The 27,929-nt window shown below is 39.8% G+C and overlaps 1 protein-coding gene across 4 annotated transcripts in view; it reads left to right on the top strand.

The window, feature by feature from the left end:
• TBC1D9 (TBC1 domain family member 9) overlaps positions 1–23,707 on the top strand; it is a 52,469-nt gene extending 28,762 nt beyond the window's left edge. The window contains exons 7-21 of one of the 4 annotated variants that reach the window (XM_075709833.1): positions 741–947; positions 2,677–2,847; positions 3,308–3,458; positions 4,381–4,595; positions 5,587–5,704; positions 6,672–6,957; positions 8,114–8,243; positions 11,815–11,913; positions 12,034–12,102; positions 13,377–13,617; positions 18,955–19,020; positions 20,272–20,358; positions 21,258–21,332; positions 21,469–21,569; positions 22,325–23,707. In XM_075709833.1, the coding sequence (XP_075565948.1) occupies positions 741–947; positions 2,677–2,847; positions 3,308–3,458; positions 4,381–4,595; positions 5,587–5,704; positions 6,672–6,957; positions 8,114–8,243; positions 11,815–11,913; positions 12,034–12,102; positions 13,377–13,617; positions 18,955–19,020; positions 20,272–20,358; positions 21,258–21,332; positions 21,469–21,569; positions 22,325–23,050 (2,742 nt within the window). In that variant the 3' untranslated portion in view covers positions 23,051–23,707. Of the gene's footprint in view, positions 1–740; positions 948–2,676; positions 2,848–3,307; positions 3,459–4,380; positions 4,596–5,586; positions 5,705–6,671; positions 6,958–8,113; positions 8,244–11,814; positions 11,914–12,033; positions 12,103–13,376; positions 13,618–18,954; positions 19,021–20,271; positions 20,372–21,257; positions 21,344–21,468; positions 21,570–22,324 lie in introns of all 4 variants that reach the window. The other 3 variants (XM_075709834.1, XM_075709837.1, XM_075709836.1) reach the window with 3 other exon arrangements.
• Positions 23,708–27,929: the final 4,222 nt, after the last annotated feature.

The raw sequence follows: 27,929 nt of genomic DNA, 5'->3' as shown, positions 1-27,929 counted from the left end.
TCATCTGCAGTGTATGACTTATCCCTGAGATTTCTCTGTGTTAATGTGCTTTAGCGAAAGCTCGGGGAACTCAGTAGCTTGTGGTGTGAGTACTGTTTATAGGTTGGAGCTCAGTGACCATTTCACTAACAACTGAAGCCAAACAGAAACCTCCACCTCACACAGGGTTAGATGTTTTCCTTTGTAAGGAAAGACATGGGGTTACTTTCCCTGTGGTGCAAGTTTCTGTGTACTGTGAAAATACAGTTGCAATAACAGTTGTTATCACAGTATGCAACCATAATATAATGGAACAGAAGTATTATCCAAAATATGGCTTATTTGCATATATTGGCAATAAAAAGTAAGCAAAAGTCTCTGTTGATTCAGCCTGTACTGGTGTTGGGGAGCAGGAGAGGGATTCGGAGGTCCTACAAAAAAGCCCATAGATCTGCATCCCACAGAAGAAATTTAGTTTTACTGATTCTTTTAAAATAAATCCTGAGGAAAATAAGCTAAGCAGTGCAAAGGAGTCTTGCTGGAGAATTTACTGAAGCCAGTTGTTTGAGGGATGACAGTCTTCATCTTTCAGACTTGTAAGTCCTTGTATCCAAATCCTGTTTTGCAGCAGAGGGATGGATGTCCATAGAGGTTCAATATAAAGGGGGCAGGGGCATGGGCTTATTGTATTAAGATGGTTTCTTAGACCAAGCAACTTGATTAATTAAAGATCTTAAGCTGTAGCTACTGTTTCTCCCTAGGTGACAATAGTGGAAAAGGCAGACAGCTCCAGTGTGTTGCCCAGCCCATTATCAATCAGCACGAAAAACAGAATGACGTTCCTCTTTGCCAACTTGAAAGACAGAGACTTTCTTGTACAGAGGATCTCAGACTTTCTGCAGCAAACCACTTCAAAAATATACTTGGAAAAAAATATTTCTGGAAGCTATATAAGCTCAGATGATGAGGTACGTGGAGGAACATGAATTGTTTGCTTGAAGAAGGGGCTTTTTAACTGGTGTGGGAAGAGAGAATCCAGGAAAAGCCTTTAAGTTTTTGTAAAGTTCAACCTTTGTACGCAGAAATAGTACATCTTTTTTGTTAATACTTTTAGATTTCTTAAGCTGAGCTGTTACAATGTTGTGATTAGGATCTCTATTTTCTTCATGTTAGACCTAAGAGAAATCATCATTGCTGTGGAAGAATTACTCTAACTCGTGCTGCCACATTCTGAAATTACAGTATATCTCATTGGAAAGTGTCATAGTTATCTAACTGGTTAATTGCATAATACTGTTTAATATCTATTGACTTGTCCAAGTCAAATGTGTTTGTGGAATTTCAGTAATGTGAAGAAATTATCAGTTAATATGAAAGTCTTTTTATTCAAGACTTTAGCTGCTAAATCTCATCCTTTGAATCTTTAGAAAAGGATGTCTGAGCTGAGCAAGTTTGCATGTGCACTGCTAGCGAACTTTGGAACGTTTGAACTAACAAACTCCCGCTGGGCATCAGATGGGCCTGTTCTGAACCACCTCCCTATTTACCTATGCAAAGTAAATGGTTCTTAAAAGATATGATTAGATAAACTTTTCTCAGGCACTTTGAATATCAAGGCATCTGCTGAATTCCTAGGTTTTATGAAATTTAGGTGCTTTATATCACAACCTCATCAGATCTGTTAAACCCAGCAAAGTTTAGCAGTTCAGATCTCAAAGCAGAAAAGGCTTTTGTGGTGTATCCTTTTGGTTTTATGGAGGTAGATCTCACATTCCAAGTCTGTACTAAGCCATTCCTTAGTACTGTGCTGAGTAGCCCCTACCCTGTTTGCCATGTAAATCTTAAAAGTCAGTTTTTTACTTGCTTTGTTGATGATGAGGTACAGTTGGTGCATTCTTGTCGTTGTATACCAGAGCACATGTACATATAGGTATAATGCTGAAACTTTGTTTTGCCTTTTGCCCTAAATGGATCTGCTTATTCTACCCACTGAATTATAAATGCACATTAATAATTGCAAGCATTATTATTACATTTAGTAATATGACTACATATGTAGATATGCATGACGACTAATTTAAATTTCAGGCATTTAATGTGAACTGCTATATCAGATCTTACTGTGATAAAAATTTTCAAAGCTGTTTGCGAAGTCAGAAAATCCTTTTTCTTCAAAATATTTTTCTTCCAAATCACAATCTGACAGTGTTGAATTTTCTGTAGAACATTTTTTCTGAGTGGAACAAAATAATTTGGTTTGTGTATGTCTGTATAAGCATACATAAACATGTGTACACACATACATATAAATATATGTTATATATAAATCTTACATTCTGGACAGTGAAGGAGCCACCTGGAGAGTCAACAGTCCTATGATGTTGACAGGAGCCCAAGGGAACTGGTTTAATTGCTTGGGGCTGCTTAAAGTGAACACTACCTTAGCAATTCTAATTATAGGAAGTGATTACTTTTCTTGGGACGGGAGAGAGGGGGAGCTATTGAGGAACTGCAAACAATTTCATTATTCTATACTGGTTTAATTTCTGCTGTTACATGCTCACTCTGTGAATATACCTGGGTGATTTAATTCACTCAGGTTTTGTTAGCATGTATAAATTTTGAAGTAAAATGAAGTAAAAAGTCCAGACTCTGGCTCAGCCCCACATCTGTATTGCTTATGGCTGCTTTTTACAGGTGTTTACAAGATCAAGTAGTTTAATTTCTGCCAGCCCTCATAAAAGCCTCAGCTCTGAGTCAGAGGGAGAGCGACAGTTCAATCTCAATGACAATGGCATTCCAACAGCAACTCAAGCTTTAATGACAATGTATCGGCGGAGGTCACCTGAGGAGTTCAACCCCAAACTGGTAAAATGCACCTTGGAGTGCTGTACCTGACAGAGAAAATTGTTAAATTGTGTTTTCTTTAAAATCCATGTTTCTGACCCAGAAGAGTTTCATTCTGCCACAGGCAGTTAAGAGGCAATATTTTTCACAGAAATAGAGCATTGAGCATGCTGTCATCTTACCAATACAAACAACTTCACTACATAAAAAAGCAAAGCTGGATGTAAGTCAAGGAGAGGTTGTATGCCTGCTCTTAAGTACAGCTGCTTCAACAATACTTTTAAGAGCAAGGTCTACTGGGATAGAAACTAAGAAATGGGAGGAGGGAGCCCATTAAGAAGAGAATTGGACTGTAGCCAAGTTATTTCTTGCTCACTTGGAAAGTTAGGGTGTTGCAGGCTTTTTAGCACTTAGCATTTCAGTGGGGCAGAGTGTTAGAAAGAGAAGGTGCATCTTTATGCCTACCTTTCTCTGCTTTTAGGCTAAAGAGTTTTTGAAGGAACAGGCCTGGAAGATTCACTTTGCTGAATATGGCCAAGGAGTCTGTATGTATCGTACAGAGAAAACCAGAGACCTTGTGCTGAAGGGCATTCCAGAAAGCATGAGAGGGGAACTTTGGCTGCTATTTTCAGGTAGGTATTCATTTGAAAGTGACTGTGGGATATAAGCAAAGACTTTATATGATGACCTAATGATGCTTTCTGGTTTGTTTTCTATTTCTTCCCTAATAATGCTTAATCTTGTACATCTTCTCTTTGCTGCTGGGCATTAAACAAATGTTCAGAAAATATACGCAGGAAGGCACAGATCTGTCCTGTGTCTAATTAATAGCTAGTTTGGACCAATTTTCATGGTGTATGTATAATTAGTATTTTCCATATGCATTACTTTGCGCTACTGACACTTGATTTCCTTTGCTGCTGAAATTTTCATTTCCAGAGAAGTTTTAAAGTCAGCAGTGAAATCTCATAGCAACTCTGTGAGCATGCGATAGTATCCGTAAGTGCCCTGCCCAAGATGACAGAGTCATTTTCAGAAGCAAGAACAGAGCTCGGGAGTTCCTGTTTCTTGCTTTTGGCTGAGATATCATACTTTCTGCAACCAAGCATTAATCTACTCCCTCCTCAGGGCAAGTAGCTTTCCCAGAGGCGTGTTTTGAGTTATTTAGGATAATCAAACCCATAGCCAGCTGCAGAGAGAACTCATGATACCGTGTGACTGCACAGCTTGTTTGTTCTTCATGCCTCCTGTTTCGTTCTGGCTGAAAGAGAGAGAGGCTTTATCATCTCCCCCCCCCCTTTTTTTTTTTTTTCTTTAACCTCATTATAAAATGCCTCTAGCGGAGAAGCAAGAAAGGGTGATACCTCAATCACCTAAGAACATCCTTGGGGTTTTTTTTCCATCACCTTTACAAAAATAACATTTCATATTTGCTTTCAGAGTGCTTGTTGGTGACATTCAAGATGAAAGGGTAGAAGATCATCGTGTTGGGATACTGTATCTGCTAACCCTTGCTTTTTTCTTCTGATTTTAATACTGTTCTCTCACTCCCAGGAGCCATTAATGAAATGGCCACTCATCCTGGCTATTATGAGGACCTAGTGGAGAAATCAATGGGGAAGTATAACCTTGCTACAGAAGAGATAGAGAGGGATCTGCACCGCTCCCTTCCGGAACACCCTGCATTCCAGAATGAGATGGGTATTGCTGCTCTAAGGAGAGTCTTGACAGCTTATGCTTTTAGAAATCCAAACATAGGATATTGTCAGGTAATTGAACTACCTTGGCACTCCTTCAACTTCTGGAATTCCAGTTCTTTCCTTGTACTCCTACTTCTTCAGTCACATACATGAGTATTTGGCTGTGTAAAGTACACCGATACATGTATAATGCTGTGAGGTAAAGCTTCAATGCTGCAGAATTACAGTAAGGCTGAGGTCAGAGATTTGGCACAAGGACCTACTCTAACAGAAGCATTAGCAGTGCATGCTGAGAGATGTGCATAGTTTTCTGTGAGCATATTTTCTGCCCATAAATCTAGAGACTGGACAGAGGATAACAGAGCTGTCCTGGAGTGCATCTACAGAAAATGACAAATGGACCCTGAAGAAAGGTTCTTTTAAGCAGAGGTCATTGTACAATGCTGTGATATTTGAAATGGAGTGAAACAGGCTGTAAAAAACTGTGATGTACATGGTCAAACATGGAGAGTGAGCAACAGCAAGAGAGTTTTGTTTCACTATGCTCTGATTGTTCATGACTGACACTGTTACAGGCATTTGCCTCAGCTCACAGATGCTGTGTCTTGACCTTTTCATAGAGGCAGAAAGCATGGGGAGTGCAGACTGCCTCTGCAAGGAGTGGTACAACAGCGGCCATCATTAGTGCTGTAGGAGACATTTTGTCTGCATCAGACCAAGATTCCCCAAGAGCACCTACTGGCAGATAATCAGTAGCAATGTAACTGGATGCTTGCAGACCTGAGTAGGCCCTTGATTATGAAAAGAAATCTTGATTTCTTTTTTTCTTAAACAACAATTTTTTTTATTATTTTTTTTTTTAATCTGAGGCTTTCTTAAGCCTTCCTTTGAGCACTGGGAAAACACTGCATGCTTCTTTTACAGGAAAATACTTGAACAGTTGGGGTCTGCAGGGGGAGATGTAGCTAATTTCCTAACCATAGTAACCACTTCTCTGCCCAGTTACTGTGCTAGATATCGAATAAATGGGTCTAGCGATTTACATTTCTCTTTCTTTTAGGCTATGAATATTGTCACTTCAGTACTCCTCCTTTATGCAAAAGAGGAGGAAGCTTTCTGGCTGCTGGTGGCTTTGTGTGAACGTATGCTACCTGACTACTACAACACAAGAGTTGTTGGTATGTTATGGGGAAATTTTCTAAAATGACAGTACAAAAATTAATTAAATTAATTGGTATTATTTGTATTGAAACAAGCATATGTGTAGATGTATGTGTGGCGTAGATACAACTGTGAATGCTAGTGGCAAGACAGCTTGCTCAGGAGCATAGAAGCAATTCCCTAAACAGATAATGTGATAGGTAAGAGTTGTTTACTTACTTAGGATTAGGTGGCATTCTAAAGCGGGCTTGAACAAAGTAGATAAAAAAGAGGTGGGAGGCTAAAATTTGAATTTTAGATGATCCAGTTATCTAATTCAGGTAAGGTGGAACCAGGAGTTTGGCAATTTGCAGTAGAACTCTGTGCCTGTTTACCTCTGATTTGAAAGGGCACAAGTATCTGAAAGCTATTGTTGTCAGATGACTGCTTCCTTGTATATGTGGAAGTGAATGGCTCTTCTATCACGGAAACTGGCTTTACTGTAGCTCACAAACGCTTGAGATACTCATTCAGCCTTAGAAATTATTCTTCCTGGCCTGCTTAAGACACTGATGTTATGGCATAGATATGTATAACGCAGGGTTCTCTTGAAATAAATCCAAGCTCTCACAGACAGTCACCCTGGCGTCCTCCAACAGGTGATGCTGGGAAGTCTTATTCTAATTAGTAATGGTAAGTACTAAGCCATCATATAAATTCTGTAGGTGCTAGACCAAACTGACCCTTTGTTAGCTCTTATGAAGTCTATAATTAAAACAAAAAAACACCCTTATTACAGTTCAATTTGTACATACAGCTCAGTAGTGAAATAGAATCTGTTATTTATCTGAAAGTGAGCAAATGTGTGTAAGCATCATGTAGAATTTTCTTAGGTTTTGTATTTATACATACAGAATATATGTATATATTTTTTTCTCCCCTAAAAGGTGATGTGGTCAGTTGCTCCTGAATTAATGGACATCCAACCTTATTTGTTTTCAACAGGAGCATTGGTGGATCAGGGTGTCTTTGAAGAGCTGGCTCGTGACTATGTTCCACAGCTTTATGACTGCATGCAGGACTTGGGTGTAATATCCACCATTTCCCTGTCCTGGTTCCTCACTCTTTTCCTCAGTGTTATGCCATTTGAAAGTGCAGTGGTGGTTGTGGACTGTTTCTTCTGTGAAGGAATAAAGGTGATATTTCAATTAGCGCTCGCTGTCCTCGATGCTAATGTAGACAAGCTGCTTAACTGTAAAGATGATGGAGAAGCCATGACAGTCTTGGGAAGGTATTTATTACAGAACATAAAGTCTCTTCATTTTATTTTTCTTTTTGCTTATTTTTCTGATTTGTGTTCTTCTATGTTGAAATACTCAATTTAAACCAGTGCAATATATGTAAGTCTTTTGCACGCTTATAGTCTGCTTTCACCCATACAACGTACTCTTTATATTATCTTAAAATAATATTAAGTGACCAACAAGGTATGGATTCTTCTTTCAAGACATTCAAATAAACTTCCCAAACGTGGTTATAGAACCTTATTTTGGTTGATTATTTTAGTTGATTGTATGGTTTCTGTTACTTCATCTTTTGCCTGCTACTTTTTAAATGCTGCTAAGAAAAAGCCTTGATCTCAAGAGAAATTGTTTTGGGAATGGACTAAACAGAACTCAGAAGAATTAGGTAGGCTCTCAAATGAATAGATTTCAGTGAAACAGGAGGCTGATAAATGGACTGGGTTGAGTCGTTTAATACAAACTCATACTGCTGAGTGTAACCTCATGTTTGGTAGTAGTGTTTAGTTTTCAAGATGCTGCTGATACTTTGGAAATTTTTTTCCTAATAAATTTTAATAGTATAATGTTACTGAAGTCTGGTTTTAATTTCTTTGGGATTAAAGATGACTGTGGTTATGTTTTCTCTGAAGTAAGCTCCAGTGTTTGAGTCTTTAAGTGTTCTGCGGCTGCAGGGTAGAAGACAGATGATGTACAGCAGCTGCACCGGTGGGAGGAACAAGCCCTTAAAGCCCCTTGCAGTTTAGGTTGGGCAGTAGTAGGACGGGGGTATGTAGACTGAAGCACACTGACCCTTGTTCCCATGGTGTCATAATTCCCTTAGCATATTTAAACAGCCAGAAGCAACAAACCTGTTCAGTAAGCCACTCATTTGTGACTAGCTATATTTGAGCTATGTCTTGATAAGGATAATGAATTACCAGGGTTATCTTAGCTGTCTTTGAGAAAAAGCAGTGTTAGGATTTGTCAAACTACTGTCAAAAATCATGTAGTCAATAGTAGAGCGGTAGAGTGGCTTGATCATTTTTACATCCAGTAATATATATGTAACGCTTATTCTAGTAACCCTTATTCTATTAACCCTCAGAAGGGAGGGGGTACAAACAAATCTTGGGTTTCTCATTTCTTTTTTTTTTTCCCCACCAGATATTTGGACAGCGTAACTAATAAGGACAGCACTCTTCCACCCATTCCTCATCTTCACTCACTGCTCAGTGATGATGTAGAGCCTTATCCTGAGGTGGATATCTTCAGACTAATCAGGTCTTCCTATGAGGTAGGATAGGATTTCTTAACAGGAACTTGCCAACCCACACTAGTACTGCTTTACAGCGGAATTTGATACTCCAGTTTGGCTTTGCTTGGAACTAAAAGAACATAGAAGAAATACAGATGCATCTCAGAAGTCCAAAATGGGGCAGGGGAGAGGGGTTAGTCTTTCTTGTAATCAAAACTTGTAATTGGAGCTGTTTTGTACAGAAGCCTGCAGCATCAAAGGAGAGCACCCTACAACCAAAAAGTCATTTACAAACAAAAGGCTGAACTTGTAATTCAGAAAAGGTTAATTCTTATCTAAGCTTTTTCATGCTTTTCCAAACTGAAATATTAGTGAAATCTATATCATTTCAGAACTTTGTTTCAGTGGAACTTTATTTCTTTTACTTTTCTTTTTTTTTTTTTTTTTTTTTCCCCAGCAAGTGCTAATTATGACCATGGGCCACTAGCTTCTGCATTATTACCAAAGCTAAGAAAATTACAAGTGAAAGGATCTGGTAACAACTAATATCTGTAAAGCACAGGACAAAGCCTGCAAAAAAACTAAAACTTGCAAACCAGTTTCATTGTCCTTGAATTTTAAAAATAAGCCATCAGTTAAAATACCGCTGATTACGCTGACACATTAATTTTTTTTAAACAAAATTAAAGAATAACTTTAAAGAGTAACCCTCCTTAATTTCCTTTTTTCCTTCCATTGACATGCAGGGTTAAGTAGTATTTTTAGTTCAAGATGTAGGTTCATACTTAGCAATATGACAGCTGTTTCAGAGGCACTTCCTATGTCCCTAAAACCTCCTTGCTTTAAAAGCATGGTATCTATTTAACAAGGAAGTAGGTAGTCCTTAGTGTATTCTACACTGGAGGGCAAACTGAATCAAGTTAGATGTACAGTTCTTCTCCTTCAAACAATGTTAGAATGGGGAGAAGGATGTTTATGTGAAATTCTGTTTCCCTCGTATCTTTCTGATTTCCTCATCAAGAAGACAGCTTACGTTGGCTTAACTGCTTTTAGATGAATAACCTGACTCCATGCGGAGCCAGTCTGTCTTTTTGGGGCTTATGCAGCACAGAACCTTGTAGCTGCTTCTAAATAAATAAGCAGCTATAGTCCAGTATAATTAAGCAAAACGAATAGCATGGGGAGCGAAGAACTGTGAGGAATGCAGGAGTTGGTTGCAAAGAGGGAATTAGTTTCAGGAGAGTCATTGTTGGTTGATTTGATTATTAAAAAATCCCCAAGAATTCAATAGTAAACTATCAAGATAAAAAAACTTCAAGGCATCTGTTGCTCAATGACTGTTACGTTCCTCAATTAGTTGTGTGCAGTCAGAGCTGGGAACTCACTGTTAGCTTTGTTGCGGCTACAAAGAGCGAAATATCAAGCAAGCGAGCATATCTTTGCTCTTTTTAGAATTTAAGCTGTTAAAGGTACTTGTTGGGTAACCAACTATCCTTAATTTTCTAGACATTTATTGTTTATGAAAAAATGGGAAGACCTACAGCTGAAAAAAATGCTTTTTCTTGGAGTCCTTTGCCCTCCCTCAAACACACACACACCACCCCCAAAGAGGGGAAACCTTCTCCCTTGCAGACTGTCCTATGATATTTGTCATGGGAGTGTGATGAGTCTGAGAACTTGGTGAAGGCGTAGCACTGGCAAAAGACAATATTTGTATTGTTTTATGAAGAGCTGCTTTCCATCATGTTCTGATCCTGTCCAGCTTTTAGGTAATCATGTCAGATGCATATATGAGAAGTCTCCAGTGAAAGCTGAAGTGATGCAGAGGAATTTTTTGGTAATTAAGCAATTAGCACCCCTCTCTGCGATGATACTGAACTGACTTTCTACTTTTAAGAGAGAAACATTCTTGAAATAAGGGAATATACATAACAAGTACATTTTACCCTGCCAGTATTTTTTTTATTTACTGAAAATACTTTTTAGTAAGAAATCTCTTATCTTTTCATTCAATTTTGCAATTAATTCAGATGTCGTAGAACCTGGCATTGTAATAATTACAATAGAATTGACTGAAATAATGCATAATCACTACAGCTTTAAAAGCCTGTGCATAGCTCACTAGCTGTCAATGGAGTGTAGACTCAGATATTCAAAGCTGTTATGTGCTTAACTCCTTTGATTTGTGTCTTAGTTAATTTGGAAAAAAAAAAAAGGCCTTAAACACTTAAGCTATATCTGTAGTAGTACCTGGGTCTTGGTCATTTTAACTAAACAACAGATACTCAAAGGTCTGTGCTGTTGAAAGGTTTGATACAGTTTTGACCTAGAACAAGTGACACACTTCCAACAATTCCCTGTATGATTTGAAAGTTAACACGGGTAAGGGACCATTCCCAGAAGGTAATTGCATGCAACCTTCCTTTTCTATAGGCTGCATGAGTTCTAGTTGTATGGATGTGGACAGACCATCTCATTTGGCCTCCAGACCGGAGAATCAGCCCTTATTACTGGAATAGGTGTGGCCTCAGAGCCACAAAAGACCTCTCTTTTCAAGGTTTTGTGACCTCTGTGATGCTTGATATTCATGGATGTTTATCTAGATTCCATTTTTTTCAAAAGACTACTTTATTTGCAAAATGTTCCAAGTACATGAAACATCTTTTTACTCCTGAGGTACATGATAAAGGTGCACGGCTTTACAGATAAACACAGCTTTAGCATTAATTTGATCACACAAGAATGTGCTAGCAAATTATGACCTTATGTAGATGCACTTGCACTGGAAATATAAACCCATCCTGTATGAAAACGTATCTTGCCACCCCCTTTTAGTTTTACATGCGGCATACTTGATGTCTGGCATTATTGTTCCTGCTGGTCATCTGCATTTCTAAGTACGTTACAAGTGTTTTCTTAATGGCAAAAACTTCTGCTTATAGTTCACAAAAATAAATCTTAGGGATTAGTCATTCCTCTTCATATGAAAACATGGAACACTATTCCTAATAGGTTTTCCCCTAGGATGTTTCTGTAGTATATGCAGGAGCTCCCTGAGACTGTTACGTGCATTGTGAAGAAAACTTCTGAAAATAAGACTTGGGCATTTGAGAGAATCTTCTTCCTAATGGAAGTTTCATTCTTGATGCTTGGTTTCAGATCCTCATGAACGTAAGGACTGCTATACTGTCTCAGGCATTAGAGATCCAGTTAGTCTAAATATCTTCTCTCTCTGTAGCAATTAAGAGATATTCCAGGACAAGCTGAAATAAAACCCTGCGGAAGGAGTTATGAAACAATTGATTCATAGAGATTTGCCAAGCTAGAAATTTCTAACTACTGAGGTTATGGTTTGAAATGTGAGGATTTGTAACTTAATAAAGACCTTTCAAATTAAATGAAAATAAGTTATTGGGAAAAATAAAATCTAGTGATATACTCCTAAAGTCTTTGTAACTTTGTCATGTGAAAAATGCCTTAACAGCCAGTTTTTTAAATATACCATTTGTGGTATATCACATAATTAAATTAATTTCTCAAATACATTAAAGGCAAGCTAAGTATTCCAAATATTAATACATAGACTATCCTGTACTGTTTCTCTTTTAAGAAATTTGGAAGCATCCGAGCAGATTTAATTGAACAAATGAGATTCAAACAAAGGCTGAAAGTTATCCAAACCCTTGAAGATACTACAAAGCGCAATGTGGTAAGTACTGAAATAATGTTCTTTGCAAAGATTAAGGTCAGTAGGTTTTTGAAATTTAAATTAGCTTTTCAATGAGACATGGATTTCAAATCCATAACTATTAATGTTATGTTTTAAAAGGTACGAACTATTGTGACAGAGACTTCTTTTACTATCGATGAACTGGAGGAACTGTATGCTCTTTTCAAGGTAAAGTTTAGTGAAAATAAGATCACATGCCTGCAGGAAATACAAATGTTTATTTTTGATATGGGACTGTGTTTTTTCTAAAGGCCAGGTTGAGTCTGTGAGTGAGTTAGTATCAGGTATGTTAATACAAACTTGAATTAGCTACTGTATTATTGAATATACAAAAAAACCCCAACCAGTTTTTAAAAGCTCAGGAAATAAATGGTTTGTTCATGAAAAAAAATTAATATACTGATGGAAATCTATTATAATGAAAAAGTGAATAGATAGAGGCTTTTGATCTGTCTTTCTATAGAAACTTACATATGTGTCTCTCTACCTGACCCGAGTTTTGGAATTTAGCACAGAAATACCTTTATTCTGTTATCTCGGGCAGTTTAATACTTCTGTATCACAGTAGCTGATTTTTGCCATTGTTAGTGCTTTAATGTATACTGTATTACATGGAAATTTAACATCACAAAGTGATGTGTCTTTGTAGTTGATTGTACAGCAATACCATTAGATCCAGAAATTTAAAGGTTTTTTTATAATGGAGATTTTTTGGTATACCATGAAGAATTTCTTTCTTTTCAGTTTCCCATCTGTAATGTCAGGTCTTACAATTGTCCAAATACTGCAGTGCCTTCTTTCAGTCTTCCACGGAATCAGTGAAACCAGGTCAGACAGTCGAGCCTGGTTGATCACTCTGCAGTGCTAGGATCTCTTTCTCTAAGCTTCTGAGTTGTTTTGAATTGGATTCCACTGAAATCAGCTCCAGAACTTTCACTGACTTCAGTAAGACTGAAAGAGTAGGACTTTATACGGTATTTTTGAGACTATACAGTTCAGCAAGAAATATTTCAAATAAACAGCTATTTTCATATGCTCTCAAGTTAAAGATTTCATGAGAGTCCCTTTTCTGACTTGACTGTGTGGTGAGGTGTAAGGGGGTGACTAAGCATAACAAGCTTGTGTATATATGCAAGTCACAGCTGCTTACTGCCCTGTTCAAAACAGGTATTTCATGTTTCATCTGCCTAGGAGGCAGAAAAAGTTTTGCTTCATCTTCTTTTTTTGTAGAGGGATGTCTTTTTGTGCTGGTCGGAGGAGAAACCTCTTGCAGAAGTGCAAGGGCTAGGTAGATGGATATACATCTGCTAGTCTTGTGTTGTTTTAAGAATGTGTGTGTGTGTGTGAGTTGTTTGGATTTTTTTTTTTTATTATTATTATTGATAGGTGATGAGTTGTTTACAGAGGCGATGACAATCTCACAGCATTTGCCTTCTGTTCAGGCAGAACATCTGACTAGCTGCTACTGGGGAGGAAACAGCAATGCTATTGACCGGCATGATCCCAGCCTGCCTTATCTGGAGCAGTACCGTATTGACTTTGAGCAGTTCAAGGGAATGTTTGCTCTCCTCTTTCCTTGGGCATGTGGAACTCATTCAGATGTATTAGCTGCACGCTTATTCAGGCTTCTTGATGAAAACGGAGACTTGCTCATCAACTTCCGTGAATTCGTCTCTGGGCTAAGTAAGGAAAACTCACAGCACTCTCAAAATAATCTGACCAAAGCAGTTTGTTTCTAAAGGGGATCCAGTCCTTCAGAAACACAGATGTTATATTAGCTATCAGATGATGAGTTTGGGTTTGACATATGCCAATTTGCATAAGTAACCTTTGTTTAAGAGTTGTTCATGACACCATTCAGTTTATTGTATCATGCCTGTGGCAGTGGTTCCCGCCGGGGTTTAGGCTGGACTCAGTAGGTGCAGCTACATTAGCCAGTGGTGTATCACACTGGGAGAAGGACCACACATGAACTACACGTCCATTAGGGTCCAAGGATTTCCCTGACTGCTAACTCTCAACACAAAAATGACCTGCACTTGTGTGTGATTTGTGTGAATGGTGTGATTTCTTCTAATCAAAGTATTTCCTTGGGGGAAAGTCTTTTGTATGTTCTTCTGTAGTATTCCTCTCTCAGTGACACTGCATTTTGTTATCTGCTCCTTAAACTCCCTGGAAGTTGGGAATTTATACCTTTTGTCAGTGCTACCCGCCCTGGAAAGGGGAGAGAGGCAGTATTTGCTCCCTTGGTTGTTCAGGAAGAAGACTTTTGAGAAATTTATGTGCACATATAAGGGGCAGGGGAAGGCTAGAGTTGCAGATGCTGGGTTTTTTTGCCACTGAATAAAAGCGCTTCTATTTAGCAGGCTGCTGACGCCTCACATACACATGTCCCTGTGTGAGGGGAAGGTATTGCACCTCAGAGTATATGCAGAGAGAGGTACCACCTACATTACTTTTGAAGTCAATAACCGAGACTGCAGACTAAGAGAAGGATGGAAGTCACCTGAAAAGGAGAAAGTAGAGGTGCAGGTCAGATAGGGAGGCTGAATGTCATTAATGGAGATTACAGCCCATGCAATTCTTGAAGAAGAAAGATTTCAAGACATGCAAGTCAAGTATCATAACAAGGGGAATGTGCAAGCCCCAGAATTAACATGAAGAAGCAAAGATGAGGCAGGAGCTGGCCACCTCTCTTTTGAATATAGCAGGAATTACCCCCTGTAAGTGACCGACATCTCACCATCTATCATGTTATTTTATGGCAACCTGACATTTCCTCCAGCTTTACATTTTGATCCTTTTTGAGAGAGAAAAGGTTTCCCAATCTGGCTTTCAGCAACTATTTGTAACAGTATTTCTAAACAGTAGGGGTCCAAATGCAGCCTCGCATTAAAACCTCTGTGTAGCAATGGTAACACCTCTTTTCTCACAGGTACAAAATAACTGTGTGACAGTAAAACTGATTGCACACCTCCCCTTCACACCACCCAAAAAAACAGCGCTTCCTATGATGCGGTTCTGAATTGTATTTGAGGGACTGTTTGCCAAGTAACACTTAATGGCCTTTTGAGACATGACCCATGGATTAGCTACTCTTGCTGCTTACAGGATGCTGTTAATAACAATCAACCAGTTATTGGTTGAGACAACATTTTTTAGAACCATCAATGAGTAATAAGAACAAGGAACAGTGTTGAGCACTGTGAACAGAAATGAATGTAAAATGCACAATTGTGGCTATAAGCCAACATGACTGAACTAAAATCTTCAATGGGCTAAACAATCAAAACTGCTCATTCTGCAAAACCAGACTTTTTTCAGAAACTAAGCCCAATGTGGCATACCTTGAAAACTTTTTTTTTTTAAAAAGTAACCCTCCCCAACCCCTTTTTTGTTTAAGAAGCACATGAATGGTAGCAAGGACAACGTAGTCAAAAACAACATGGGACTTGTTTGAGCATATTTCACCATGCTCCAGGACTTTTAAAAATTCCACAAACATCAGCTGCTTCAGTCTGCCTCACCAACCCAATATGCCTTGTCTAGGAAAATCTCCTAAATGAGGAATATCTTCTGTTGGAGCAAGCGGCATCTGCTCAACAGGGGACTGTGTCACCTTTTCCTTGCGGCTGACCTGGAAAGCATGGTCAGAGCGTGGGCATTCTGGAGGTGACCTGTGGGCACCATCCTTTCTCTTCTTACTGTGTCCAAACAGCAGTATTGGACTCTGGCCAATGCTCAAGTCTGTCTTTCATAAAGAAAGCATCCTATTCAAGTACTTCCTGGGCATGGCCCCTCTAAGAGGGTGCTTGTTGATGGCTGAAGCAGCCATGGAACCTGAAGCATTTTGGTTTCACAACTCTCTTTTAATGGCCTTGGTCAGTGTAGCCATAAGGATTTGTTTCCTCGAAGCCTCTCTTTGGTGCCACTGACTTCTTCTAGGAGCTCCATGATGAGGAGGTAAAAAGGGATGCTGTGTGCCCCAGCATGAGCCCATGGCCCTTTCTTCTGTGTCAGCATGAAAGCCTTGGGATAGGAGTGCTGTAATTGCAACTGGAAACTTCCATTTCCTTTTCATAGCCCCTGCAGCGAATAGCTCAAGAACCTCCTACTTCAGGTGCCTCTAGAGCCTCAGCTGAGCAAAGATGGAACAACCTGGAATATTCTTCTGTAAATTTACTCTGTCGTGTTACTGCAAGTTCAAATAAAGGAGTGATCTTGATTAGTTTTTCTCTAGGAGTTGTGCTGCTCAGAAAGGGTTGTCAGCCTTGGTTATGAGCTGTTTGGGGTATTCACTCATGAAGAAGCTCACCTGCACCCCAATAGCACACTGGACATAGTCCAGTCATAACACGTCAGTTGTTGGCTCTGGATCCCAGTAAGCTAGAGAGATTTCCTTCCACATAAACTCAAAGTGTCCCCCTGCCTCCCATCGTGTTTTTGCCAATACTCCCTTCTCAGAGCATGCAGCTCCCCAGTGACTGCTGGTGACTGCAGCACTCACCACAGCCTCATGCAAAAGTCGGCACCATGAAAACTGTGTCTCTCAAGGGGTACCTGAGTGTATTTTTTTTTTTTTTCCCCTGAAAACAACTTTTCTCCAAGCACAGGTTGGAGGAGGATGTTTAGAAAGCAGTGTTAACCTCGCCACTCCTCCAATCCTTTCAGGGAGCTACGTGCTGTACAAACACTCAGCACCCTTCCGCCTGTGTTCAAGAGAGGGGCAACTGAAGCCAACACTTTGATGTTGCTACTAAGTTTTATATTGACAGAATAAAGTTTTAACCTGTTTAATTACTTTGTTAATGGCCTCAAAGAAGACGGGGAAAACTGCATATGTGGCATTATGCCCAGGAAAGACCTGACATCTGCATAGTGTTGACAGAAGGAGAACAGTCAGAAAGGGGGCTTGGTGAAGGTTGTTTCTGGTCATGCCATGGAAAGGGGTGTGGTGGTCAAACCCTGAGAGGGGGCAAGAGCAGGTGTGTATGAGGACATGGGCTGCAGCGTGAAGGTGACAGCTTTCACTGTTGCTGTTGCAGGCAGGAAGATTCAAAGGGTGTAGTCATGCTCTCTTCCAAGCACAGTTTCTTCTCTCACCACAAAGTACATTTAAAACTTTTGGACAAAAACTCGCAATGCATCGTCTGAGACTCGTACTGCAGAAAGACAAGACTTGTTGAAACTTGTTGAAGGTTTTAAGACCTGTGACTCCAGAGTGCCTGGAAGGAAGTGTTTCTGGTTGGGACTAAGAATAATCTTGTCACCTCCCCGCTGCTGTTTACAGGCCCTCAGCAGGGTCATCTGCTTTGCTGTTCAGGGATATAGGGGTCATACAGCAGGCCAATGAATTCTCTGGGCTCTCCTATGAAATTATCCCGGTACTGCAGTGTGCAGGTCAAAATGGCAGCCTGAGCTGAGGTATCCACCCATACAAAGGTCTCCCCTAACTCTCTATAATAGGGCCACATATACCAGAGGTCCATTCCTGTTCTGTTGTGTTTATGAATGTAGCCTAATTTTTTTTTTTTAATAGTTTAATACAGCATCAATCCTCAGATCTTGGGTAGCCCACTGCAGCTAACTTTCAGGCAGTTCCTGCAAATTGACGGTAGGCTGTTCTTGCCCTTGTAAAACTTTCTGGCCTCTCCCAGGGGAGACTGAGAGGGTTGTCTCTGAGAGAGAGATATCTTTGTCCGATGATATCTTTGGTAGACTTGTCCCTCATTGTGTTGTCTTCATTCATGTACGTTTTGAGGGGAAAAAGGGCCTGGCATTAGGAAGCACACACAGATTCATTTCAGTCGAAAAGAGACAAGTAGTAGCAGTTGAGATTTTTCAGTTCTCTTCACATCTGGGGACAGGGAGTGGAACAAGCCTACATGTGTCACCAGATATCCTGTGCCTTGAATCCTATTTTGGTGAATGCGTCCCTAGCTGTTGCTGGCGGACACAGAACTGCAGCCCCATTCTGTGCTTTGGTTATTTCATGTAGCCTTTAGCAGTGAGGCACTTCACGTAGTACCTGGGTGCATAACCTAAGACACAGTTTCACCAGAAGAGAAAACATTATCTGCACGGTGTAGTACACCAGACAGGAACATAAGGAGGTTTTGTGCCTAAAAAGGGCCATGTTGAAAGGAAAATGGCTAATGTAGATGTACTCAATTCTTTGGCCTAACATTGGTATTTACTGCAGTCTGAAGCTTTACAGCAGACTGTGATTGTTAGTATTTGCCGAACCACACTTTGTAGTTTGCATAGCAGAACTAAGTTGACACGGTAGCCTATAAGGTGAAATAAATCTCTGCGTAACCTAATTAATGAAGCTTCATTCATTTGTTTATGAATTACATGCTATAAAAAGTAAGATTAATGAAGTCTGATTATCGGTTATTTCTGTACTTTAGAATGAACTAATATCCATTTAATTAATTGGAAGGAGGGGCTACAATAGACCACTTGGATTTTATACAGCTAATTGTAGTGTAGACCAGAAAGGAATAGGGGTTGAGGTGGATAAAGCACCAGAAAGTATTGCCTGAACATCAGTTTAGCCAGTGGCTAAGCTGTGATAAATGCTATTTACTTGAATTTCTCTTTCTTTTTTTGGTAAATATCTTACTGTTCTAAATCATGTGATGTTATTATTGGATCCTCAGATCAGAAAGTGTGGACTTCAAACCACACAAAAAAGGTCATCTTAACTTTCAGCTGGAGGCCTTTCTGAGTGGTAATGTGATGATCATAGATTATTTTTGAGCGTTGTAAAATAGACATTTAATGAAGGACCCAAGGTTGAAGTACAAAATTTCAGGGTCAGGTGGTCTGTGTTCTCTTGCTATTTCTACTGCAGATCTTAGAAGTCAAGTGACTGCCTTATGACCTCAGACTATAAAAGGAGTACAGTGCTGCCCAGAGTGAATGTAACAGCTTCTAAAATTAAATACTGTAGCAATAATAAATAGAATGGCATTGAATGCTGAGTATTAACATACTCTATATAATGCTGTTTAGGTGCAGCATGCCATGGAGATCTTACAGAGAAGCTGAAGCTACTGTATAAAATGCACGTTTTGCCTGGTAAGTAAATGATGTTAAAATCGCTGTCATCTCGGTGAGAATGGAAATTTGGAGCAGAGTTGTTTATGACTAGCTTTCCCAATTAAAAATTAATCTGTGGGAATTATTGTAGCTTTTTATGCAGCAGTAAAATAAGAGAGCTTCTACCATAATCAGACATGGATTTGGGAAGTCTGAAAGCAGCTGTGCAGCCCTCTGGTACTCCAGCCACAAACAGGCCATTTATATGTGTCTCTTGCCTGTTTAGTTGGGGTTGGTGACTTCCCCCATGCATAACAAATACAGTGTTCTTCAGCCTTTATTACCATAATGCACTTCATTTAACAGTGAAGCTAGCTTAAAATGTTCCTGCATGCCCTGGCTACTCGTTTCTGTCCCCAGGCTTTCTTCTTTGTTTTTCCCCTCTGGGCTGATACAACTGTTTGCAGAGGGAAGCTCCAGATTGTTTCATAGATTTGTTTTACAGGATGCTGTACAAGCTGTTGCACTCAGCTATGTGAGAAAGGCAGTTTAGGGTGGAGAGGGGATGGAAACATCTCAAAACAGTTTTGCCCCTGAAGAAAATGATGTCCTGGAACTGTATCCTCTCTGGCTTGTCACACATGTGCCGTAAAGAACCTATTGTTGTCCTCACTGAATGTGCAATTTAAGTATATTGCAACTGTTTGGGTAGTTTAAATCTTGTGCACATTTACATCCTCTAGTAGAGAGATCTAAAAGCTTTGAGAGGACATTCACCTTCAAGTGCTTTGACAATGTGTCCCTGATTGCTCCCAGCTGGCTGGAGGTAGGCTTGAGTGATGCACTAATTTAACTGGAAAAAACCACAATTTTATTGAATTATAACGGAAGAGATCCATTTTTAAGAATGCAGCTTCTGGTATTTGGGGACTGGTAAGCTCATAACAAATCATGACAGACTGTTTCCACCTAGGAAAGGGTTCATGCCCTGCTTAGGACATGCTGAGCTGCACAGACGAAAGTAATGGAAGTAGACATGGGAAGATGGGCAAGCCAGCCTCTGAAGGCAAACAGCTACTTGTTAGTCAGACAGTATTGGATGTCGGGGAGGAGACAGTACAGGTCCAGTTGTTCATCTCTTGTGAGCTGAAAAGAGATGATTCCTAACCCATCACATCCTCACACTTTTCCTTCTAGAAACTGACATTCTAAATGTATCAATGGGAATATGTTCTAGTTTTTAATTAAAGGGTAGAATTTTTAATGAAAAAAATTTATTGTATTGCTTAGATCCATCCCCTGAGCAAGAAGAGCCGGACTCTGCTTTTGAAGCTACTCAGTACTTTTTTGAAGACATCACACCAGAATGTACACACGGTAGGCATCTTTTGTCTCAGGCGTGAAAAGATGAGGTAATGTGCTTCAAACAACACGTACTTTTTTATTGGATTAAACTTTGTAAGTGAAGGATTCTGTGTAAAAAGAAGTATGTAGTTTTTGTATGTATTTTGACATCCTTAGAGGTGCGGTGTGTATACACTAAGAACTCCCCTGGATTGTGCATTGCAGAAGTACTCTCAGAATAATGTCATCAGTGTGTTGCAATAGAATTAATTTTGTGATAAGTGCAGCATATATGCCTCGATGGAGAATGAGCATAAATATATTGGCTTTCAAGATATATTTGGATCAGAACTTAAAATACTCTTAAAAACTGAAACCAAAAGATATAGCAAAATGTAGTTCAGCAGTTTGAAATCTTTTTGTGCCCTAATGAGAACCTGGGTCTCATCGCTGTTGTCTTAAATGGCGATCTCTTTCTTGAGATATTTGATGTTAAGTTTCTCTCTGATTCAAGAAAAATGTTGCCCATCCTTCAGATCACAGGGGGAAGAAAGGTTGTTTGAAAATACAGATGAAAATTAATAGACTGCAGATGGCAATTTTAAGTCCTGATAGACAAAAGAAGATGCACTAATATAATCACGAAACATATATGATGCTAGAAGCTGTTTGTGTTGTGGTAACACAGGCTAATCATTGTACTACACAAACAAAACCTAAGATGGTCCCTGTCTTAGTATTTATATTATCAATTATATGGAATTTGTCAGCAGATTTAAGAATAAGCAAAAATGATCATTTAGTCCTGTCCTTTTTACTCTGCATTTTCTGCAGTGTAAACATTTCCTTTATTTTGCACTGTACATATGAAAAGTATGTATGTATCTAAAACCACACTAATCTCTTTCTCCCCCTGCCCCTCCACTTCCTAGTCGTTGGCCTAGACAGCAGGAACAAGCAAGGAGTAGATGATGGGTTTGTTACAGTGAGTCTGAAAACAGACAAAGGTATGCATAGTGTCTCCATTTGAATTACATCTTTTGTTTCTTGTAAAGATGCTCCTTTTGAAAATGGAAAAAAAAATATTAATTTAAGTTTTCTTGATGGACTTTTCCTGCATCTCTGGTAACTTGTTGACAATAGGCAAGAAGAGCTCACAAGAGAATCGAAATTATCTGAGAATGTGGAGCCAAGAGAATAAATCCAAAGCAAAAAAAGCAAAGGACTTGCCCAAACTGAATCAGGTACTTCTGCTTGACACTTACTGATTTTTCATTAACTTTATACTTTCTTCGCATACCTATAAATATTCAATACATTAACACTGAATAAAGGTTTTGTTTTGAGGCAGATACTTTTTTACCAGAGCAGCAGTCAGCTGATTACAGAAGTTAGTTGTTTTCAACATACTGTAACTGGCATTTAGCTCCCAAGACATCCTAAAAATGAGATACACACATATTTTGATCTCTAGACAAAGGGTGATACAACACTGAATATCACCAGCTAGGTCATAATGTCCAATACACATTACCTGAAAGAAGCGTTTTATATTTTGTAATTTATACTGTCAGTCGCATTCCCCTTAGATCCATAGCTGCTAAAGAGGAGGAGGCCCACTGGGTTAGCTGTTTCCTCCAGTTTTATCAGACCCCTAGTTATATTTAGCATCATTCCTACAAGAAAATCCACCAAAATGAATGCTAAGTGTCTCACTGCTCACCCTCTGTTGCCCTCCTGTGGTTGCAGAGAAATGAATGTCATATGTTGGAAGAAACATCCAACAGTTTATTCTAAATAGCGTTGAGAGAGGCAATGCGTCTGGCTGCCCGGTCATTGAAAATGCTTTCTAGACTGCACCTAGATTATTTCCAGTTTCAGTTTAATCACATAAACTATTGTGTCATACCTCCATTCCAGACTTTTTAAACTGATTTAATAGATCTCAGTCTGATTTGTTTCCTGCTCTCTCATTAATGTTTCCTTCCTCTGTGTTTAGGGACAGTTCATTGAACTGTGCAAGACAATGTACAATATGTTCAGTGAAGACCCCAATGAACAAGATCTGTACCACGCTACCGCTGCTGTGACAAGCTTGCTTTTGGAGATAGGTGAGGTTGGTAAGCTCTTCAGTGTGCAGCCCACAAAAGAGACAGACAGCAGCAGTAACAATTGCGGCAAAACTATTCAGAGCGAGCTGTTTCAGAAGAAGGAGCACCAGCAGTATCCCCTCGAACAGCACAAGCCATTCCAAAGCAGCCTCGTCACCAACGGTGAGGAGGCCGTTTGCACCGACAGCACCCTGGGCATGCAGATGGAAGACATTAAGCTCGAAGACTCTTCTCCCAGGGACAACGGAGCCTGTTCTTCCATGCTCATTTCCGATGATGATACAAAAGATGATAGTTCAATGTCCTCCTACTCAGTACTGAGTGCAGGTTCACATGAAGAAGAAAAGCTGCACTGCGAGGACATCAGTGAAGACACCGTTTTGGTACGGAGCAACCACACCGCTTCTCTTCGTAGAAGCACTAGCATTGACAGAGACTGGGCCATTACCTTTGAACAATTTTTAGCCTCCCTTTTGACTGAGCCAGCGCTGGTTAGGTACTTTGACAAGCCTGTGTCCATGATGGCTAGGATTACTAATGCTAAAAACGTAAGGATGATGGGTAAACCGATAACCTCGGCCATTGACTATGAAATCTCTACTATGTCGGGATAAAAGGCAGTTGGGTTTTTTATTTATTTTTTTTATTCTCTATTTATTAGTACCTGCCACAGGCCCTGGTATTTTCAAAACATGATTGTTTTCACTAATGTGAAAATGTTGGGGTGCAAACTTAACTATCTTGAAGTATAATCACTCTTTCTGTGGGAAATGTTACACAAATGCAAATTTTGTTCAAACTACAGAAAAAAACAAACAGTTGTCAGTGAAGTGTGTGTATTATTAACCTTGCTGTCAATATAAGATGGTAAAGATTAGTTCCTAATTTCTAAATGTAAACTTAAGGCTGATATTTACGTGCATTTTTAAAATAGACATATATAGAGATCTGATTCTTGGGGAAAAAAGTAAACAAAACAAGAAGTACCTAACATTTAAAGGGACACTGTCAACCTGAATAGGACCTCAGGTGAAATGAAGTTCCAGGCAACATCCCTGAAGGATAATCTTGTTTCATATAACTTGCTTTTTCAAAGATAATGGGTTTTAACATGTGCTTAATTTTATTTTTTTTAATATATGGAAGATCGCTTCAGTGACACCTGCCTGGCCCCTAACTTCTTCTGCTTAAGATTGGTGCACTCAAATAAAAGTGAGAAGTCCATCCCAAGCCTAGCTGGCACATCAGGCAAATGTGGTTAAATGTGATGATTTCTGCTCCGACGGAAGGCAGAGCCCATTTGCCTTCCCCTGGGCTCAGCGGCCTCTGGCCGCACCAGACCCGGCAGAGAACGAGCCCCTTCCCGGCCGCGGCCACCAAGGGAAGATCTCCAGCATGGCCCTGCCCGCAGCTGTGTGCCTGACCAGTGGACTTGGGAGCTTTGCTGGTGTGCTCCAAAGACAGCGTGTGCAGGTCCCAGAACAGATTGGTAGAGTCTCTTTTTAAAAATTGAAAGCTGTTTTTAAAAGTTAAAAAAAGTATAGATATACTTCTAAGGCTGGATCTACAGCATATATAGCTTAGCTCTTAAAACTAACCTTTACCACCAACCTATTATATCCTTGTTAGATTAAGAAAATAAAAATCTGTATTGCATAAGTCTTCATTTACAGCAGTGTAAAGTAGCAGTAATGAAAAAAATCTGCAAGATAATGTAACTGAATGTTTAAGTCTTACTGAGAACACTGTCACTTTATATAAAATGAATAGTATCCTGTATCAACTCACTGAATAATATGTTAAAATGAAAACTGGAGCACCTGCACTTTGAATCCTTGCTTCTTTTATACAGATATTCAGGATTTTTTTTTAAATTTTGTCAGCTGTTTTTTAATTCATATTTGTTCAGTTCAGGATCATGCCTACATGCCTAATCTTTATTTGCTGTTTTGAGAATATTTTCTGTAGAATACTGTTGATTTTTTTATACTCCTGTATATCGCATCCATGTAACTTGCAGATTTTTTAGCAGAAGCTATGTTTAATTCTTTTGTTTTAAAAGAATGCTTTTAAATTGTCAGATGAAGTGGTTTTTAACCACAAATAGGTAATGTGAACAAATAAAGTACACTCTGCACAGATTTGATTTTTAACTATTAAAGTCACGCTAGAGGGAAAAGTAGGTGATTGTGTTTTATTACACCGACAAATGACATTACAACTTCAGCACCGGGTTTCCGAACAAAAGCGTTTGTGGTTTCCATGCCTGGTTTGTTTAACACTTGAATGTGTTTAATTCCACCTGCAACAAGCAACCCATGCAAGCTTCTCTCACACTACTCAGTTTCATTAAATTTTTCCCTGCTATGCTCACATTTGGTGACAACGGTTGTTACTACTTTTTAAGACCCCCAGATATTTTATGACCCATCTATGCTTTGCTGTAGCTCACTAGGCATGTTTTTAAGGCTTTAAATATTACAATGTTTTTTACAGGGTACCGGTAAGCTGAGATGTCAGCCTCAAAACCATGGCAGTGACAGAACAGACATGGATGTGCCCTATTCAGTGAATTACATTTTTGAAACTTAGCATCTATTTGTGTCTATAGAAAGTTAATTTGCAAAGCATGGCTGTTAATTTCTGAGCACTGCTCAGATATCCCTTGTCTCAGTCAGTTTACCGTTTTGTTTTTTTTTTTTTTTTTTTCTTTTGTTGGAAGTAAGAGTTCTCTCCTTTATAATTTAGCCATGTGTAGACTACATATAACGGTACAAAAAAGCAAGGCAGTCGTTCTGCGTATGAGACTATGCAGATTGGTTCACATGGGTATCAAATAATGATGTTCATTTGAAGCCGTAATCACCATTTTGAAGAACATGATTTGTTTTACCTTAAGATGCCAAGGCCAGAGCAGGGTGCTTTATTGTAATGCCTGGCAGCTGAATAAGTTCTCACGGAAGTCTTCAGCGTTAAGGGTTAATACCCTTAAGCGGATTGTTGACCTTTTTAAGTTTGCAGATCCCTAAAATATTTCTCTTTTAGGCATCTGTCATGGTAAAGTGAATTTAAGCCTATCGGCAATCTGCCACACACCCCTAGTGATGCACAGACCACACATGAAAAACATTTCTTTATCTTAGAAGGGCTTGCCAGCTTTGCTCCACTCCCCACCCACAGGGCTGGGGGTACAACGTATCCTGAAAATATTTTGCTGTTACAACTCCTGTAACAAGAAGAGGCATCCACAAGTGGATCTCTGGTGCAACAGGAGCCATTTTGCAAGGCAACTTCTTTTTGTTTTGCTCCAGTAGCCTTCCTTACCTTCCTGATCACGTCAACACAGCTCCTAAGTGTAAGCCAGGTCATCTTTAAGAATGGCTTTGCTATAGGTAGCAGCCAGGTGAGCTGATTTTCTCCAGATTTTTTTGGGTGAGGCTGGTCACCTGATTAGGGCCACACCAAATGGCCAGCCAGCAGTAGCCTATTTGATGACCAAATCTGCTGTGAGCTGTTCTTTAGTAGCTGGGTGGGAGTTGATGAGAGGACAGCTACAGAAGAGTTCAACTGACCAGCATGCAGTGATGCAGACCCCTTGAGAAAACGTGAGTGAATATTTTTAAAGTCTTATCTGTATGTGTAGGTATGCGACGCAAGCAAGTTGGTATGGCTTTACAAGTGCCTGTATGTCATGCTTTGAGATAGAGTCTCTTTAATCTGTGGACTGTGGAGTTTAGTTAGGGCTGTTAGTCTCACAGCTGGGGAAAAAAAAAGGAAGATCTTTTTCCTCTTCAGAGCTGAGATCTGTGACTGGACACTGACATGCTGCTTTTTTAGCTTGGTAGGAGCCTGCTGGCAACAGGGTGTTGCCTGCCTGCCGAGAGACAGACAGCAGGCAATGGAGGTGTGAGAGGTTATTTTATAGAGCTTTCCCTATTTAAAAAAAAAAAAAAAAAGCCACAAAGAAACATTCTTCTCTTTTCTTCCAATCTGTCTTGCAATTTATTCAGATGCCAATAGCATATGAAAGTTCAATGATACTTATTTCCCTCATTGTAGTGCCTTACCGCTCCTGAATTCTAGGAGGGTTGTGTTTGAGACTTGTAAAGGTTTGTGTTACATGAGTTTTGGGCAAGCAGGCAGGAAGCTCGTTATGTGTTGTATTAAACCTACTGAAAATTTGACATCATAAACGGTCCTAAAGAGAAAAGCACCTTTGGGATTCTCACACAGTGACGCTGGAGCTTCTGTTGTAGTAGATGTTGTCTTATCAAGATGGCAGAGGCGGGTATGGCATACATGGTGCGGTACGTAAGGGAGCTGCGGGAGAGAAAGGGAATGGCCTTCATGCAGCTGGTCAAGCAGAGAGACGGTGCTTTTGCTTGGAAAGCCCTGCCGCCGGGTCTGGTTCCTCAGCTGGCTGCTCTCCAAGCTTCTGGATCCCTCCTGTCGCAGGGTCTTCCATCATTAATCTTGCAGCAGCATTTTGAAACTGTGGTAACTGTTTTGACAGTAGGCGCGATACAGAAACCAACAAGAAACTGCTGGGAAGAGTTTGAATTCCATCAGGATGCTTAGAGCAACAAAACGAAGCGGGTGCCTAAGCACTGTAAGCCTACAACCTGCCTACACGGAAAAGCAATAGATCGGAGAAGGCGCCTGTGGCTGTCCCCGTGTGTTGCAGGCAGGGAGCGCGGCTTGCCAAGCCTCCACCGCTCTGGGCTGCACGCGCGTTGACGAGTTTCGGTGCTGTCGCTCGCCAAACTTCTGGCACCCCTGTGAGTGACTTAACTGTAGTCTCCTATCTGTTCCAGTTCTTGGTAGTTCAGTTGTTTGAGGTACGCTGTAGCTAGAATCATAGAATGCTTTGGGTTGGAAGGGACCTTGAGAGATCATTGAGCCCATAGAAATGAAATATTAACTGTAAAAAATACTGGATGCCATTGTATCTATTTTTGCAAGAAAAATAGAATAGTTGGGCTGAGACTAAAACATCTGGAAAAAATCAGAAAATACTGAGGAATAGTGCAGGGGTTGATAGGTCAGCTCAGCCTACGGTGGAGCGTGCCTTAGCATCCTGGCCTTTTGCTGAGCTAGAGCACGAGGTTCCAGCACCTGGAGCCTTCCTTCGGGCCCTGGCATCAACCCCCGATGCTGTGGGAGACGGCTGGTCCGTGACAAAAGCTCACCAGTTTAGACACAGGCCGAGGCGGAACGTTGCAGCAAGAATGAAAGTGAAGTGGTCGCGTCTATAACTGAGCCTAATCCTCTGGTTCAAAAAAACCATTTCTTGTATGCTCTTTCTGTTTCTTTCCACTAGAAGTAGTCTTGAGTCAAATGTTATGTACTTCAAGCAGCAGTTGTGACTTTTAATGCTCATTTAACATGTTGATGTATTCAATAGTGAAAATATAAATTAGCCCGACAGCAAATAATTAGAACAAAACCGTGGCAGTGACCGTTACGTTGGAATACGGCTAATAATAGAAATGT

Source organism: Pelecanus crispus, chromosome 4, assembly GCF_030463565.1.
Source record: "Pelecanus crispus isolate bPelCri1 chromosome 4, bPelCri1.pri, whole genome shotgun sequence".
Lineage (NCBI taxonomy): Eukaryota > Metazoa > Chordata > Aves > Pelecaniformes > Pelecanidae > Pelecanus > Pelecanus crispus.
Note: the sequence above shows the minus strand (reverse complement) of the source record. Positions and strands in the feature narration are given on the sequence as shown.